Raw genomic sequence first — 18,870 nt, 5'->3', positions numbered from 1 at the left:
GCGAACCGTAGGAAGCGAGCCGCCGGCACGAACTTCCTGACGAACAAAATGTTCGCCACGGGATTTGCCTCCGTTGCTTAGCAACGCTCCTGATCGACTCGGTACAGACTGTGGTTGTATTTCCTGCTCTAACTCACGGAGGCATGGGCGTCGTCCGAAAAGATGTCTGGTGAGTCCTTTCCCCGTGTTTGTTCATTTTATTTTTTGTTGTTGTCGTTGACTTCTTTGCTGTAGCATTTTGCATAATTGCACATTCCTTGTTGCCTTTTTGTTTTTTGAGACTCCTGCGCTCACTGCTTCAATGTACTTGGGTCCTCCACACTGTGTTGCTGCACCGTTTTTGTTAAAAAATCAGTTGCTTAAAGGGTTAGATATGCGTTGGCCATTATGTGTTAGCATGAGCATCAAGCTAGGGGGTTAAAGGCTAAGCGACTCTACGTTGTTCTCTTAAATACGTGTAATTCTCCTAGTTAAAAGTTAAGTTTGACAGTAAACTAAAGTTTTTTTGTTATTTTTTTCAAAGAATTGACTGCCACAAATCCGGCACGTGGATCTCAAATAGTGTTTAATTCTTGTTTGCTTTATGTGTCAGTTTCTGAGTAAACATCATGTAGGAATGACAAATAAACAGCTCGAAGCACGTTCGCCTCTCATTTGGACAACTGTGCGGGCGGGCGAGCGACAATTCCAAATGTCAACGACCTCCCACAAAAAAAAAAAAAAAAAAAAAAAAAAAACGGTGGCGGTGAAAGTTCACCTGCACAGTGACACGGAATTACTTTTAGTCACACTTTTACGCGGAATGGAAGCCAGAGGGAGAGAGGCGCAAAAGCCGCAGTTGCTCCTGCTATAAACGATTTGTTCTTTCATTGACAATCACACATTTATAGTCCGACTGATTTTAAAGCGCTGCGATAAACGGTGCCGTAGCGATCAGTTGCGGTGTGACGGGAAGGTCTTTTCGGCGTCCGCTAACGTCCCCATCCTCTGCCCAATATATTTTGGTGGGTTCTTGAAGATCTCCTCCATATGCTGGCAGGCGGTTCAGGTTTCCAAAAAATTCAGACTTGGACAGACCAAGGTCGGAAGGTCCCGGGGTCTGCAGGGGGACACTGACACACAAAGATCGACTGTTGCTGATTTCCACAACAACTAGAAAATCCGTTCTGTCTGCCGATGGATTAAAAACATGTTATTTTTTTACCAATTTAGTGAAGCGGTCCTTGCAAGCGTTTCGTATCCGCTCTGCAGAGGCGGGGCTGTCCAACCTGAACGGGCCGGTGACGCCCGACTCGGCCCGCGCTGCACTAATGGCATCTTTGATGGCAAAGAAAACGGATGAAGCCAGGAACAAAGGAGGCTCACCCACAGCCTGACCAAGAGAAGAACAACATTCATCAGCTTTGCCCAGCAAGTGAATGTACAATTCGGCTCGATTGAACCTTTCAGTTCAATGCATTTAGAGTTCACATTTAAGAACCGGTTGCAATTAGGAGACTTTTTTTCTTTTTTTGGGTGCAATACATACATGCGGCTAGTACAATGAACAGGTTGCACTGGTACAGAGGTGTCAAACTCATCACTCAGCATGAGACTTGATTTCTACTTTCTTCGCTATTAATTTAGTGTGATATTGTTTGTTGCTGTCCGAATTCTTTTTGCTCCACGTGCAACACTTTGTATACAGCGGCTCTTGTTTTCAAGTGCTCTAGAAATACAGATGATTTGAGTTCATAGGGGTTCGGCCACATCAAATATGGCGGAGACAGTCAGAACCAGGACACACGTCTATGGCTCAATCCATGATCGCTTATTGGTTGGACTAGTTTCAAGATTACAGTCTCCATAATTTCGAGCGCTTTATGGTCTTCTCAATTAAATGCAACAACGGACATAAAGTTTGGTTCATATTTGACCGGCTATTGATGTGCTAAGCTGTCAAGATAAGCCCGCTAGCTAGCTTGGCTTCACCATTAAAACAGCTAGCGCACCTGCGTCTGACAGAGGAAGTTTACTGTAGATGTTGTGTACCTTCGAGTGGCAAACCTTGCATTACGATCGTCTTCATGAAAGAGATAATCCGCCCATCCATTCCCATTTTTTCCATCATTTTAAGCGCGTCATGTGTGACAATTGCCCAACGAGTGACCCTTAGCCGACCGGTGGCACCCATGAGGCATAAAATGACTTTTCTTTCAAGGACAAAAGGCACATTCAAAGAAAGAAAATGTGATTTGACAAGAAAGTTTCAAGACATAAAACCGCCGAGTCGATTCGAGTCGACGACAGTCATTTGGCTCGAGTGCCCCACCTCTGGTGACAGTTACCTTGGAGGCGAAGATGGCCTTGTCGTGGGCTGCGTCACGAAGCAACGACACAGTAAGCTCGGTGGGTATGTCACCAAAGGCCGGGATCTTGTAAGAACCCGGACCCCGGGTGAGGAGGACGCCCTGGGGGGAATAGTGAAGTTCCTCCAGGGTGAAGAGACCCAGACCCTGCATGAACGCCCCCTCCACCTTGACACAAATAGACAACATTTGCAGCCGCCCGCAAAGAATAAAACATCTTGAATTTGTCGACTTGCTAACGTACTTGTCCGATGTCTATCGCGGGATTGAGGCTCACACCAACGTCCATTACAATGGTGGTGCTCAGGTTCTACATCAAGCACAAGTACAATGTCAGACTGATAGACAGTGGACACCAGAAATATCGAAAATTCATGTTTCATCGACACCTGTCAAAATGGAAATAAGTTTTGTTTTTGTTTTTTTTTAACCCCTCTAAACTGTTTTAAAAACCCCAATAAGCCTCCAATATGTGTTTCCCATGAAAAAAAAAAAAACGGTGAAAATAAACCCTTGAAAATACTGAGCCAAAAATATCTGCAAATAGGTGAATCCGTGGGTGAGGAACCGTGTGCGGGGGTTCACCGTTCTGGTCATTGAAACATTTCAACTCCTCCCAGCTAATTAGTATGACACTACTACTACTACTGTTCTTGGCAGAGGACAAAGAACATGAATGGGTACTGATAAATTGTCCGTCTACATATGTTGCTGTACCGTTTGTGTTCAATGCATTGCTGAAATGATGATAGCATTGCAACACAACATAAATGTGAATTAGCTTCATCATTCAGCTCGTGAAATAAGAGGCTAATACAAAAAGTGGAATTCTCCAAAGTGTTTCTCAAATGTTTGCTACCGAATCAAAGCAAGAAAAAAAAAATCAGCAGACTGATGGCTCTACCTCCCGGGTCCCTTGTCTTTCAAGGCACCGCAGTATATCCTTGCTATACCCTACTATACAATACAATACAATACATCCTGATTTATATAGACTAGTCAACAAGTTTTCTGCATAAATTTGTGGTAGATTGACACAGGATATTGTTCGGGTGATTCTGTTTGTGACCAACAGGTGGCACTGTAGGGCTCCTCCTGCAGTTTCCAACAGGTGGCACTGTAGGGCTCCTCCTGCAGTGTCACACCTATTGGTCATTGTGTCATTAGTTCGTGTTGTGTTAAAAAGGACTCCCTACCCAACCAGTCGGTATCGGGTCATTGTTGCTGTCGTGTGCGTCTCTGTGCATGTGTCATCTTTTTGTTTTCTGTTGTAGGTTTGTTTGCTACTTTGTTTCCGGAGATTTTCTGGATTTTATTTGAGTGAGTCTTTGAGTTAGTTTCTCCTGTTTGCGTTTTTTGTGAAATACATCTCGGTCAGACACCCTGCTCCTCGCTGCTTTTCGGGGTCCTCCTCTACGCGACCATCACGCAAAACGTAACAGATGTAGCATCTCAGAAAGCATTCCCCTTGTGACCTTGTGAGCTCCGGTCAAGCAGTCGATTTCCACTTCAGAACAGGCGACCCCGTAGCTGAAATAGTTGAACACTCGGCCAGAGTTGGTTTCAAAGTCGTATCCCAGTTCTGGCGTCCTAACACAAGACAGGCAACAGTGAGATCGGCCTCGTCCAAACGACGACAGCGCACGGCTCAAACACGGACCCACTTGTAAAAGCCGTTGGCACTCAGGTTGACTCTGTCAAAGTACGCCGCTTTGACCTGAAACACAAAGGAAGCCACTCAATGGCGGCAAAGCTTTCGGCCAAGTCACGCTCGGAATGACGCGCACCCAGTCTTCCCATGATCCTTTGGGGTTTTTGATCTTGTAGGGTTCAAGGCGCTCGTTGAGGAGCTGGCAGGCATTTCTCACAGCAGCTCCGTTGAGGTCCGAGGAGGCTGAAGCAGCAGTCGGACTTGCATTCGGGACCGTTTGGGTGCTGGTCTCCGATATGTGGATCTTTGAGCAGGGAATGCCGAGAACTCGACTGGCCACCTGGAACAGTCGAATTTTGTTAAAAAAAAACTCTCTGCCGCCGAAATGACCGTCATAACCGCGGTTGCTCTGTCTCTGAACGACCTGAACCATCTTGGTGTGGAGTCCCTGTCCCATTTCTGTCCCGCCATGAGTCAGGAGGACCGACCCGTCCGTGTAGATGTGAACGAGCGCTCCAGCCTGTCGACACAAAACAAATGTCAATCAAAGCGTCGTTTTATTGTGCATCCATCATTCGATTGCTGTTACTCATCTGACCATCCATCTATAGCGTGTATTGTATCATTCAATACATAGCTAGCGCTTTCTCTCTCTCTCTCTCTCTCTCCAGCCCATCGCAGGGCACACAGAGACCAACAACCATCGGCATTCACACTCACACCGAGGGACAATTTTGAGTGTTCAATCAGCCTGTCATGCATGTTTTCGGAATGTTGGAGGAAACCGGAGTACCCGGAGAAAACCCACACGCGCACGGGGGAGAACATGCAAAATCCACACAGGAAGGCCAGGGCCGGAATTGAACCCTGCACCTCTGAACTGTGAGATTGACGCGCTAACCACTCGACCATCGGGCCGCCTCTCTTTCTCTTTCTCTGCGCGTGTGTGTGTGCGTGTGTGTGTGTGTGTGTGTGTGTGTGTGTGTGTGAGACGCTATGAAATGAATGTGAGACGCTATGAAATGAAGACCAAAGACTGTTGGAAATCAATTCTTTCCACTTTTTCAAGTTGTAAATGTCGTTCCGTGCGTCTGATCTCGTTTGGGCCGGCATAGATGGCTTTGAACGTGCAAGCGGCACATACCTGGTTCAGAAAAGTCGCGGTGAAGCTGATGCCGAATTTGGTCGGTATGACGGCGAGGCCTCGTTTGGTCCATCGGTTCTGCCTGGCGGAAAGGGAGCGACTTGTTTGAAGGCGACAACCTTTTGACGTGGCAATAACGCCTTCCCACCTGTTGTAAAGGTCGACGGCAGCTTTCCGCTGCTGGTACCGCGAGCGGGACAGGCACTCATCCCAGCACCGATCCAAAGTGTACTGTTCCAGGACCTGGTTGAACGGTGTTACCTCGCCTTGTTGATAAAGGTTGAGGCGTCGAACCTGCAACACGAAGAGACGGTCCCGCCAACACCCCCTTCCCATAAGTTTGACGTTTTTCAGCAGGAAATCGACAGACCTTGTCGGCCGGCCAGCCCAGGCTATGAGCCACGTCGTTGATCCAGCTCTCGGCAATCATCATGCCTTGGGGACCTCCGAAGCCTCTGAAGGCCGTATTGGACGGCAGGTTGGTGCGGCATAAAAAGCCGCGACCACGCACGTTTGGAACGCTGTACGAGTTCTCCATGTGGAACAGAGCGCGCTCCATGACCTCGACGACAAAAGCATCAGGTGAGGGAACGACGTCGATGCATCATCACGACCGTGCGTGGCGAGGGATACTCACTGCCAGAGAGAGGTCAAGGGAGTTTCCCACGTTGCTGTAGAACGACACATCCAGGGCCACCAACTTCCCGCTCTTCAGAAAGCCCACCTTGAGGGAGGAAGGCGTGGTTTCAGTGCTTTCGTTTTAACGATGGGCTTGGAAAAGACGTGGGTGTGTGTGTGTGGTGGGTGGGGGTGGTCAAATAACGAGATAGCATCCGTTAGCTTCATGCTAAGTCTGAATGGAAAACCCCGTAGACGCCGGCTAACTAAGAGGGACTGTGTTGCAGTTGTGACCTTTGAAGCAAATGGTGTATGAAGCAACACATGTAGACATATAAAATAACAATACTCATTGGCCAACTTTTTATCCATCCATCTGTTTTCAAATCCGCTTTATCCTCCCAAGGGCCGCCGGAGCCTGCCCCATCTGTCTTCGGACAATAGGCACGGTACACCCTGAACTGGTCGCCAGCCAATCGCAGGGCACACACAGACAAACGACTATTCGCACTCACCATCACAGCGCGGGACAATTTGGAAGCAAATGGTGTATGAAGCAACACATGTAGACATTTCAAATAACAATACTCATTGGCCTACTTTTTATCCATCCATCCATTTTCAAATCCGCTTTATCCTCCCAAGGGCCGCCGGAGCCTGCCCCATCTGTCTTCGGACAATAGGCACGGTACACCCTGAACTGGTCGCCAGCCAATCGCAGGGCACACACAGACAAACGACTATTCGCACTCACCATCACAGCGCGGGACAATTTGGAGTGTTCCATTAACCTGCCACACGTGTTTTTGGAACGTGGGAGGAAAGCGGAGTACCCGGAGAAAACCCACGCAGGCACGGGGAGAACATGCAAATCCCACACACAAAGGCCGAGGCCTGGAATCGAACCCTGCTTTGATTGCAGCGATTGCCTCACTTGGTTGTGAAAGTGAAGGCTACCACGAATTTTGTCCGGGCCTGTTCCATTCGTTTGTTTTGAACCGTACTTCAAAAGCAATGCCCGATGTTCACTGGTTCATTTTCATCCAAGTTTTATGTATAATTCCTTTTGTCAGCTGCGCGATTGACTGGCAACCGGTTCAGGGTGTCCCCAGCCTACTACCCGGAGTCAGCTGGGAAGGTCTCCAGCACCCTCTGCGACCTTTGTGAGTATAAGCGGATCAGAAAATGGATGGATGGATGGACTTGTGTCAGAAGTTTTATCTGTGACCACTGTATTTTTTTTCTTTCATTGACAGATGAGTGCCAACAGTGTTGTCCGCATGTGCATGAATGTTATAATATATGAGGAGTGCGGTTCTGAACTTGTTCAATCTGTTAGGAGCCTTGAAACGGTGCCTTTGTACCTTATACTTTCCGTAGAACGGGTGCCTTCCTCCGGTGATCAACATGTCTTCATCTCTGTCTAACATGCACCTGACGGGTCGTCGCAATCTGGTGCGCAAACAGAAAAACGTGTCGGCGTGAAAGCAACGAGGCTGCACGAGAAGAGACCGACGGACGTACTTGCGTGCTGCTACGGAGACCACCGTGGACAGTAAGGTGGTCCGACTTTCTTTCCCGCCGAAGCCTCCGCCCATCCTTTTGACCCGGACCACCACCCTGTTGGCGGGGATGCCCAAAGCCTTGGCCACCAGAGACTGCCGTGCAAAACAATCCAAGCCTCGGTCAAATGGTCAAAGCTTCTCGCCAAAGTTTTCCCTCACCTGCGCCTCGGAGGGATTCTGAGTGGAGGTAAAGAGCTCCATTTCGTCGTCTTCCCCTCGAGGGACAGCCACTGTCACGTTGGTCTCCAGGTAGAAATGTTCCTGACCGCCGATGTGCATCTCACCTGTCAGTCAGTCAGATGGTAACTCATTCACTCCCAAAGACGTTTTTAAACGTCTTTTCAGACTTGGTCTACAATTGGCTGGTACTGAATGAGGTAATATGAGCAGCCGGATCAAGTCCGTTTTGCATTCGCGGGCTCACGATTTCACCTTCCAGGATGTGGTCTGCCTGTTTGAATCCTTCCTCCAGGTCCCCCTTCTGAAGTGTTCTGATTGGCTGATAGAAGGACTGGGCGGCAATGGCTTCCTGTCAAGCAGACAAAGAAGCTTTCCAGAAGAACGTTTTGGAAAGGCCAGAAAAAAAAAATGTCATCCGACATAATGCGTGTTCGGCAATGCAGTTTTGCAGCTTCTGAACGATCTTCCGACTGACATGCAGCCAGTCAACCAGAAGGAGCCGCGTTGCCAAAACTCATTTCAACTCTGCGTTCGCTTGCGTCTTGATCATTTCAGCGCACGACGACAATTGGTGCCATCGGATCCGAGGTGCTCTAACCTGTATGGTGACAATAGGCTGCAGCTCCTCATATTGGATCCTGACGGCTTTGGCGGCTCGCTGGGCATGAAGCTGAGTGTCAGCCACAACGGCGCCAACGATGTGACCCACACATGTGACCTGCGTCGTGAGAAGTGTCAACCGAACGGCCAAATCAGAACGCGAGCCTCGCGAGTGACTAAGATGAACACTTACCTGGCCATCAGCAAGGACGGTCTCATCATGCTTGACCCCGCTGGCGTTGCTGCCGGGAATGTCGTCGGCGAAGACACAGCAAATGAAGCCGGGCGAACGCTCGGCTAATGACGAGTCGACGGAACTGCGGCGCAAAACCCGGGTCGACTTTCAACGATTCACTTTTAGTTGTTTCGATGGCGGTTTGTCAAAAATATTGCCAAAAACGGTCGGGGGCAGCTGGCGTGCATCATGTCTGAGCACGAGTGTGCCTCTGTGAATGAAGGGAGTCTTACAGGATGCGAGCATGCGCCTTGCTGCTTGTCACCAGCGCCAAGTAGACCTCGTTCTCAAACAGCGGGATGTCGTCGCAGTACACCGCCTCGCCCGTCGCCTGCTTCAGAGCGGAGAGGTGCATCATGGGATGGCCCACCACGTCATTTTGGGTCTGTGGCACCTCCTGCAGATGAAAGCATTCATTCGTTTTTTTTATTTTTTAAACATACGTGCTTCGTGGACAATGGGAAAATCATGCCTCGGTTGTTTGCTTGTACCTGGTAGATCTGAACGCTGGATGGCGTCTCGTGATGGTAAAGCTCTGTTGCACTCAAGAGATCAGATCTGACCTCTTCCACGTTCAGACCCTGACAGACGACCGAGCTCATGTTCAGTCTTTGAAAGATGATCGAGTAGACTGATGCTGTTTCTTGAAGTGAGGGACTCGAGTCACGTGGCTTGAGTCGGATCAGACTTGAGTCGGAGTTGGCTGCAGCAATTTTCGATGAAAATGGGAAAAGGGCAACGGCGACATCCAACGAAGCAACCGCTGCGCCTAACTTATAAATCCCACCAAGACAGTTGGCGTCACAGTTTTAGCTGTCACTTAGAAGACAATGAAGGTTTCTTGATGTTAGAGGAATCGACGGACAGAATGATATCATGTTGAAAGTTCCATTTAATTTGGGCCTGTCTAGGCAGGTTCTGTATTGAGTACCCCCAAATGTCTGCGCAAGGGTGTCGGGCCATCCGGACGGGGGGATCTTACAGTAATCACATTACTGCAAGAGTGCGAACAGATAGAAAGAGGCTCGACTCGGTAAACAGTTTAGGAACGAAGTGTTTCAGAACATCAAAGGACGGTCTGGGAACCGGTCGCAGCCCCCGGCGACCATTTGTCATCTGCAAAGTCTGCGACTTGTTTATTCGTGAGAGACGGTGTGAAAGTATCTGCGGTTCGAAGCTTGATAAAAGCTAATCACGTCGCCGACCGAGGGGCCGGACTGGGGGCGTGGTCTGCAAATATCGGGGGGGTGGGCAGTGTCTTGCTTGTATTTTGCATATGTAAACAATAAAAGACCGGCGAGGAACACGAGAGACTTTGAATGTGATCACGGAGCGACTGCTCGCCGTTCGCTTTGAGAGATCCATTCCCGTCGGACTGCACTAACAACCTCCCCTGAGTCGAGTTCTTTTGTTCAAATTTGTCCGGGTATAAGTCTGACACTTGACAACAACAATTCGGAGACGAGTTAGGTCTGCGAAGCGGCACGTTGGGTACCTGCCCTCGGAGCTTCTGCAGCACTGTCAGGTAGAACTTGTAGAACAGGCTGAGGGTCAAAGTTCGCCGGTATGTCACCATGCCGCCCGGCGCTGAGGGATCCAAGGTCATTTCCTCTGCCAATGAGGAGCAAGCTTCTGCCAGCAGCTCCTCCCCCCAGCATCTGGATGACATCGGAGGGTGGAACGCTCCCTCTTCCTTCCGCGATTCATTTCTGTGGCAGGCGCTTTTTACCGTCCCAACAGTTTGGCCGCCGTATTTTTGGCAAGCACCGTGGTCGCCGCCATGCCGCCGTAGCTCAGCCTGGCATCCTCCACGACGCACGTCCCGGGTGTGAAAGTCACGCTCATGGCGGCGGTGACGATGCTGATGTCGTCCTCTCGGCGAGGTGACTGCTTGAAGGCTGACACAAACTGATTCTAGGGAGGACGAGCAGAAACAGTCGCCACAGAAATGCTTGGGGGAAATGACAGGAATGATGTGGAAGGGTACTTGTTCTTTTTTGACTTTGCGAGTCGTTTTTACTTTCGCAAGACCCGAGTGTGAGTGGGAGTATAACCCTGCTAGGTGACCAATTGATACCTGGTTACTCTTTCAATCGCGTTCTCGTTTGTCCATCCAGGCATCCACTATTGCTTATCCGGGGTCGGGTCGCGGGTGCGGTAGCTTTAGTAGGGAAGCCCAGACTTCCCTCTCCCCAGCCACTTCTTCGAGCTCTTCCCGGCGGATCCTGAGGCATTCCCAGGCCAGCTGGGTGACATAGTCTCTCCAGCGTGTCCCGGGTCGTCCCCCGGGCCTCATGCCGGTGGGACATGCCCGGAACACCTCACAAGGGAGGCATCCAGGAGGCATTCTAATCAGATGCCCGAGCCACCTCATCTGGCTCCTCTCTGAGCCCCTCTCGGATGACCGAGCTTCTCACCTTATCTCTAAGGGAGAGCCCAGACACCCTGCTGAGAAAACTCATTTCGGCCGCTTGTATCCGGGATCTCGTTCTTTCGGTCACAACCGGTAAATTGGCCAGTAAATTGAGAGCTTCGGCCTTTGGCTCAGCTCCTTCTTCACCACAACAGACCGATACAAAGTCCGCATTCTCGTTTGTTCGTTTTTTTTTGTTTGTTTGTTTTTTAAGGCTTTGGTTTCAGAGTGACGGAGAGCGGTTAGCTTGAGTGATGCATGTACCTTCCTGCTATAGGGAATCTCGATGGACAGCAGGATTTCTTGTGGTCGCAGCACAGTCCTCCTGTAACCCACAAAGAAACTGTCGTCCATCGGAACCACGCGGCTGCCATCTAATGAGCGGGAAGGGGAGAGGACAGGTCACAGGATAGGCTTCAGTACGTAGTCTTCATGTCACTTGGCGTACAAGAAGCATGCAGTTGTCAATTAGCGCAAAGTTTTGCCTTACGAGCAGTAACATGTAATTATTCTATGATCCATCCATCCATTTTCTGATCCGCTTTATCCTCACAAGAGTCGCGGGGGGTGCTGGAGCCTATCCCAGCCTGTCTTCGGGCAGCAGGCGGGGGACACCCTGAACCGGTTGCCAGCCAATCGCAGGGCCAACAACCATCCGCGCTCACACTCCCACCTCGGGACAATTAAGAATGTTCAATCAGCCTGCCATGCATGTTTTTGGAATGTGGGAGGAAACCGGAGTACCCGGAGAAAACCCACACATGCCCGGGGAGAACATGCAAACTCCACACAGGAAGGTTGGAGCCGTGATCGAACCCATGACCTCTGCACTGTGAGGTCGACGCGCAAACCACCCAACCAATTGTTCTACTAGTCCGTCTTAATTGTTGTCCAAGTATAGTTGCTCGTCTTCCTCCACGTGTGCCCCTGTCTCTCTATTTGTGCACTGCACGGCCTTATCGTTCTGCTTGTGCACGAGTCATGCTACAGTGCGAGGCAGTTGAGGAAGACAAAGTCGTTCTACTAGTGAGCTGTGATTGTTCTACTCGTGCACATTGGCCATTTTACCTCTGTCACGCAGTAGCGTAAAAGGCACAAGTGGAAGAAAAGCTCACCGAACTGTCCTATTCGGAGGACACAAATCTGAAGCAGAATTTCAAGTAAATACTCCAAACGTCTTTCAAAACACGCCGTCATTTTAACAAGGACACGTTCGGCTTCATCTCGCACGTTTGCTCTTGTGTCTTACCTTTGTCCATCAGTGTGACTTTGCAGGCGGCTGCCATGAAAACGGGATTCAGGTCTGATATGGGGCTGGCGGTCATGATGTTCCCACCGACGGCCTGAAATGCATCCAACACACCTTTTTGAAATATGCACGGAAAATCCCACTGTTACGACCCCCCTCTGGCTTTGAAAAGTAAATAATGACAATTTCAATGTAGTTCAGGCTGGGTTTGTGTTTTTTATTTTTTTATTTTATGATTTTGGCGATCTCGTTATTCATTTTATGCCCTGTTTCTGCCCCTCTTTGCCGCCCTGTGTGGCCGCATGCAACGCACACGCCAAAAAGCACCACCGGTGTCACCGAAAGGCTGAGCATCGGTTTCGTCATTTCCCGCGACGCTCCGCCCGCGCTCACCGCAACGTTGCGTATCTGCTGACCCGCAAACCAGCGCAACTGCTCCAGGATGGCGAGGAAGAACTGGGTCTGGTCGAGAGGGAGCTCATCCACCGCCTGTTTCAGTACATCACCCATTTGGGTGAGGGTGCACGCCGCCCCAAACACGATACCTGCAAACATGGCCCGCACGGCCTGGTGTTTATGACCACGTTTCCCTCTTCCATTTTTTTGGAGTTGAAAGTCAAGATCCGCCTTCGCAGTCACCCTCATCGGTGTGCGTCACTCTGTGGAGTTCCGGAATGAAGGCTGGAGCCAGAATGACCGGATACAACATATTCTTGAACTTTACTTCTATACCTACACACACACACACACACACACACACACACACACACGCACGCACGCACACAGTGAGCAGGTGGTTGAGAGACTGCGTCTGCGGTGTTTGAGTGCACGGGAGTGAACACGTACCCACTTCAGTGTTTCCCACCACCACTCGGGCATCAGGATGTTTCCATTTCAGACTCAGGAACTCGTCCAAGTCGGCGGGCTGCAGCCACATTGTCCTGTCGCTGCAAAAATGCAGCGAGCGAGTCTTCTGACTTTTGCTCAGGGACTACGTGGAGCAAAAGCGTAGACACATGAAAGAAAAAGGAATCAGGACTTAAACAGGAGGTCGGGTTCATTTTCTGGACCTGAGGGAATTGATGGAAATTGGTTTTGGGTGGGCTGAATAGCTGCAGCCGGTCGCCCTTTTTTTGGTTGGGTAGTGGAGTTGAAGTCAATTTCGGGTAACATTTTGAACAACACTCAGCGGGTAACAACTTTGAACACAAATTAAATAGTCTTGTCATACTGACCATTTAAAATGTAGAACAAAAAAGTGACTCTTGGAAAAAAAAAGAAGCAAATTCCTCCTTGAAGTACATTCCATAGTCTGAACTTCTTTTGCTTTTGTTTAAGATAATGAGTTGAATTTGTATATGTAGAGTCTTTCTTTGTCTTTTTTTTTGTAATAAAAGTGTCTGTAGTTCTACATCAGGACAGAGTGACAGCACTTTTGCCGACTCTGGTGCACGCTGCCGCTCGTGTGTGTTTTGTTTCTCACCATCAGCTCCGGAGGGAAGATGACCTCTTGCGTCGGGTCAAGCGGCGCAAAGTCAGCAGCGTTAAAGAGCCTCGAGGCCGCCTGAAAATGGAGCGCGCTGTCACTCCCCTCGCAAGAACGCGCCATCTTCAGAGTGAGACACACACACTTACGTCCACATCCGCCTCCTTCTCCTCGGCTCCCCCATTCGTCATACAGCAGCCGTTCTCTCGTCCCTTCCCTCCACAGCATCCGCCCTCCTACGGGGGACATCATCAACCGAATCTCGTGATTTTTCAACCACTGCGCCATGAGAAATCATCACGTGCGCCAATTTCAGTTCATTGACCCGAAAATGATTGATTTACTCCAAATCGTTCATCTATCACTTCAATGGGGAACGATGATGTGAGATGCGGGTGTTTTGAGTTAGGAGCGTGAATACAGAACAAATGAAACTTGTTTCTCGAGGCAACACTGCGTAGCGGGAAACTCGGGTCTAATCTGACAGTTCCTCACCACGGTGAAGGTCTTGTAGGCCTCCAGGATGGGCCGATATCCAGTGCAGCGGCAAAGGTTTCCTAAAAATGAGTACGTCGTTAAAATGAACCGCACATCAGATAATGACAGGTCCAGTAATTACATAGCCGTGCCCCCACTTCCCCTCACACACGACCCCCTGCTGGGATCGAGGGGGCGAATACTTTCACAGATGTCGGCTTGTAAAAGCTCATTTCGCGTATCTTCTAATGAAGTTACAAAGCGAATCGGCAGCTTGGACCTTCAGCGCAGCGGTTCGTGCTGTGCACTTGCGAGCGGGCGCCACCGGTCGCACACGTGCTGCTGCCGATAATAAAATAAAATTCAAACGGAAATCCATTTGGCAAACGGGGAGCAGACTAAGGACATCTCAGAAACTTCCAAAAAAATTGGACTCCGTTTTCACCTGCCTAAACGCAAATCAGGGAGCCCCCCTCTGAGGCCTGACCTGAAGGTGTGGCTCGATGGTGAGCACCTGGCGGCCCGCACCCACGCGGCAACGGAAGGGTAACGTAAGTCTTCATTCCCATTGGCTCACAGCCAGTGGGAGGGGCCAAAGTGGTCAGGTGTTGGGATGTGGCCGATGACCGGGATCTTGGGAAGACGTGGAATGTCAGCCGCCGGGTACCGGCTGGCCAAGAGGAACGCAGCTTCGGCAGTCATCCAGGCAAAATATTGGGCACCAGAGGAGTTTTCTGCTCCACCTTCTGGCGTCTCAGGACAGGGAAGCAGTGCAGCATCAACACTGCGCATGGTGGGGATCGGGCCTGCTGATCTCTCTGGGGAGGGCTCTCCTACCGACTATTTCCATCATGGCCGCCATTTCGTCACGTACCATCTTGCTTTCGACTGACGCTTGACACATTCAAACTACGACGGGAGAGAAAAAAGCTAAAATAACCTGGAAGCTATAGCCTGTTTTCTCACTGACCTTGGACAAATGACCTGCCAGAGCAGGGTTTGTTCCCGCTCAAGATTTTGCCACCCGGAATTGCCGCGCGTGTCAGTTCATGGTGAAACATCCTCTCCATTCCCTACCTTGGAAAGCCTCCTCCACGTCAGCCATTTTGGGGGTGGGGTTATTTCTGAGCAGAGTGTACATGGACATGACGAAACCCGGGGTGCAGAAACCGCACTGCGAGCCGTGGGCCTTTGCGATCCGCTCCTGAAGACGACACAAGAAATCGTGGGGTCAGCAACCTCTTCAAAACTCGTTTACGACTAAATATTTAACAAGGTAGGAAACAGACCAAGTACGAACACTTATTAAGAGTTTTTACATTTTAGACTGATGTGGATCGGATCTTTTACCTGAACGGGATGCAGCTGCCTCGCAACGCTGCCGATTCCTTCCACAGTGGTCACAGCAACCAGATGCAAGGAACAGATCGGGGCGAGGCAGGCGTTGACGGCATAATGACTGAGCGCAGTTAAGGACTCGTTCCCTGCGCCACAATCTGTCAGCTTGAAATCGGTTCGCGGCCCACGTCATTTGGGCAACATACGACTGACTGCGAGGGCGGGGCAGGATACAGCAGCTTTTGGGTGTGAAATCTGTCAGCTTGAAATCGGTTCGCGGCCCACGTCGTTTGGGCAACAAACGACTGCGTAGGCGGGGGGAGGATACAGCAGCTTTTGGGTGTGGGGTTGGTATTTGGACAGCATCACCGTGCACGCTCCGCAGCCACCTTCGGCGCAACCCAGCTTGGTCCCTGGTAGGCCCACTGAAAGAGACGACATCCAAATAGGTGGGCGCCACCAGGCATGACAAAGTCCTCAAAGGGTCACGAGGCAACAATTGATTCACGTCGTGTCCGAGTAGGACGGATCGATTTCCGCTGCCAATGAAATCAAGCAGCGTCACGTGAGAGGTTTGCGTGAGACCAAACGAGTGGTACATTCGTTCTGCCGAAACGGTAAAATGTGCAGAACGGCAGTCAAATTAAGATTGCATGTGACGCCGCACATGTGTCCTGTGATGGCAAGTCGTTCTTGGTGATTGTACCGAAAGTTTTTTCAAGTATCTGCTTTTTTTTTTTTTTTTTTTTGTTTTTTCTTTCTGATGACTACATTTGAAAACAGACGCGTCACCCCTGGCCATATCGCGGTTCGCCGTATCGCAGATTTTTTAAAGTTAAGTTGATTTGCATCGCCCAAACAAATCTCAAAGGGCTTCACAGGCCCACGGCTGACAAAGATCAGCGATCCGAACCAACCAACCAACCAACCGGGGAAGGAGAAACTAAAACCATCACGTGAGGAAAAAAAAAAGGAAACTTCCAAGAAGTATATTGCAGCATTTTTCCGTTACGGTAGACTCACAAAACGATAAGTGTGAACCAGGAGGAAAGATTGTGTAAAAGACTGAGAATGTTTTTTTGTTTTTAATTTTGGGATCATGTCACGCATTAAAAGAGGATAAAGTTCAGCGGGTCTACCGCAAAGCAGAGCTGGCTTGATAAAGTAAACATGAGTTAGCTAACCAATGTTTATTTGAAACGGCATCACAAAAGTTGGGGATGCCATAGTGCGCTGAAAACAAAAATGTCAAAGAAATCATCCACTACTTGATTTCAACTTCATTATAGCCGACTACAATTTTTTTTTCTTCAAATTTACACAATCATCTGTTCTACTTAAGCATAGAGCGTGAGTACTTCTGATGCTTTTGGTCTGATCCGAAGTGTGTGTGTGTGTGTGTGTGTGTGTGTGTGTGTGTGTGTGTGTGTGTGTGTGAGTGTGTGTGTGTGTGTGAGACGTACACTTCCTCCTCAGATAGGTGAGCAAGGTCATTTCGGGATCTGCATTTGTCTCCACAACCTGGAAAAACAACAACAACAAAAACTTGCACTGCTGAAATAACACATTTTAGCCTGACATGTGATGAAATGAAATCTAAGGCGGCATTGTGTTGAGCAGACGTTCCGGCCCAAAAAGTGAACAGTTATTCATTTACAGCCGCAGGCCTTTGTGCGGATCACACTGTCACCTGCTCTTTAACCACTGTCGCATTTACTGTCTTCAGTACAGTATTCTTCATTCACGAGTTAAAACCGTCACAAGTTATAAAACTCTTTACAAACAAGCACTTAAAAAAAAAAAAAGATATGAAGAAACTGGCTGTCAGCATTGACTTATGACTACATTTCATAACGCATGAGATGAGAGGACAGTAATGTCATTCAGTTCGGCATCTTTGCGCACTTTGACAAATACACTTTAATAACCCTTTCATGCACCTTGTAACCGGATTGTATGATAAACAGTCCACTGTAGTCCCTGAAAGGGTTCAGAGACAGAAATGCCATTTATGTGCGTGATACATGCGTGACTGTTGCGTGATGTGATGCGTGAGTCATGCTATGCTTCTATACTAATTGAACTTTTCGGCTCTTCATTTGCAGATGCAAATTAGCTACAAAGCTATCATCCTGGTAAAAAGCATCTCTCCTGTTGAATGTTTTCTGTACGTGGTCCCTGACAAGTAATTGCATACACGCAACATCTTACATTTGAGTAAACCGTTGTCATCATTATTCAAGTTAAATAAATGACATTGTTTACCTTTTTCCCATTCACGAAGAAGACGAGGTCGTCGGACGAGGACTGGCCACAGGTCGTCATGTTTCCGTCCAGTTCTCTTATGTTGTGAAACGTCTGTGTCCCCTCCAGAGTCTTCACTGATTCTCGGCGACGGGCGTCAGGAGGGGGCGTGTGGTTCTAGCGCCGCCCTCCTGCAGCAACCCAACAAGTTTCAAGTTTCATCTCTATTGGTCACATGCTCAGTTATGTACAGTAGGGCCCGTACTGAAATGCTTTTGTATCTTTGCAGGGTAAAGATCAATGCAAAAAAAAAAAAAAATACCCACATCAAATAATAGCAGCTTCATGGCCTATGGCAAGAAAGTTCTCCTCGGTCCTGCAGCATTGGCCCAGAGTGCCCTGTCAGTTGTCTGACAGAGGGTAAAGGCTTTCTGTACCGGAGTGCTGAGGTGGCATGACCAAGAAAGGCCCAGGAAGATTTTGGTGCAGATTTACCTGGAAGATTTCCAAACGATGATGAGTGGAATCAAGCTCCTCTTCCGCTTGTGGAGAAATCCACTCTGAGCATCTTGGTTTTGTTGGTGTTCAGCTCAAGGTGACGGATGGGTGATTTTAGTCGTGACCATCAGGAAACTTGATTATAATTTTGGAGTGTGAGATGCCCTTGCAATGGGGGTAGAGGGAATACGGCAGGGGGCTCAGTACACAGCCTTGGGGTGCTCCGGGGATGAGGGAGGATGAAGTGTGGAGACTCAAACGCACTACCTGTGGTCTGTGGGTCAGGAAATTGAGGATCCACTTGTAGGAGGAAGGGCACAGATAGAGGTCATCTAGAAAGGGATTATGAGAAATCGTAGTTGATGAGAAGCTGTCCAAAGTAGCGCCTTTTCCGGTGCTGCTGAATATATATTCCATAAATGCCACAGTAATCAGAATGCCGTGCTTGGACTAGTGGGGGGCGCATCGAACGTATCACTGTAAAGATTTTTTTTTTTTTACTTGACTTCCTCTTTAAGATTTCGGCGCAATCGGAGGCTAGCCGGTCTACACAGGTTGGGAGGACTCACCCCGTAATCCCTGGAGCGACAGCCTTCCACTGGTTCACCTGCTTGACTGTGCACCTCATGTCAACAAGTCATCAAATAGCAAGATGGGAAACAACAACAGCGAAATCTAGAACGTTGATGGGGCAACCGACTGTGTCCTGATTCAATTTGACTTAAATGGCCCAAAAAGGATTATTCACGACAAATAATGCCATTTTATTTATCTTGCTAGGCCAGCAAAGTACAGTGAGAGGCAAAATGCTTCTCCACTCCTCT

The 18,870-nt window shown here is 49.1% G+C and overlaps 1 protein-coding gene across 1 annotated transcript; it reads right to left on the bottom strand.

Annotated features, from left to right (window-relative positions):
• Nucleotides 1-543: 543 nt before the first annotated feature.
• On the bottom strand, nt 544-18,265 carry xdh (xanthine dehydrogenase). Its single transcript, XM_019860676.1, has 36 exons — nt 18,044-18,265; nt 17,570-17,739; nt 16,768-16,825; nt 15,633-15,729; nt 15,317-15,425; nt 15,044-15,170; nt 13,985-14,046; nt 13,639-13,725; nt 13,487-13,567; nt 12,850-12,994; nt 12,643-12,735; nt 12,397-12,548; nt 12,004-12,097; nt 11,019-11,128; nt 10,071-10,255; nt 9,837-9,999; nt 8,833-8,922; nt 8,575-8,738; nt 8,300-8,423; nt 8,105-8,224; nt 7,759-7,855; nt 7,486-7,610; nt 7,286-7,419; nt 7,126-7,213; nt 5,781-5,867; nt 5,514-5,705; nt 5,292-5,437; nt 5,144-5,225; nt 4,424-4,519; nt 4,136-4,339; nt 4,013-4,065; nt 3,824-3,938; nt 2,593-2,658; nt 2,328-2,516; nt 1,205-1,372; nt 544-1,112 (listed from the first exon to the last, which is right to left on the bottom strand). The coding sequence occupies exons 2-36, from the start codon at nt 17,627-17,629 to the stop codon at nt 1,062-1,064; spliced, it is 4,014 nt and encodes a 1,337-aa protein (XP_019716235.1). The 5' UTR covers nt 17,630-17,739; nt 18,044-18,265; the 3' UTR covers nt 544-1,061.
• Between the last annotated feature and the right edge of the window lie 605 nt (nt 18,266-18,870).

The sequence above is a fragment of the Hippocampus comes genome, unplaced genomic scaffold (assembly GCF_001891065.2).
Source record: "Hippocampus comes isolate QL1 unplaced genomic scaffold, H_comes_QL1_v1.1 scaffold56, whole genome shotgun sequence".
Classification (NCBI taxonomy): Eukaryota; Metazoa; Chordata; class Actinopteri; order Syngnathiformes; family Syngnathidae; genus Hippocampus; species Hippocampus comes.
Note: the sequence above shows the minus strand (reverse complement) of the source record. Positions and strands in the feature narration are given on the sequence as shown.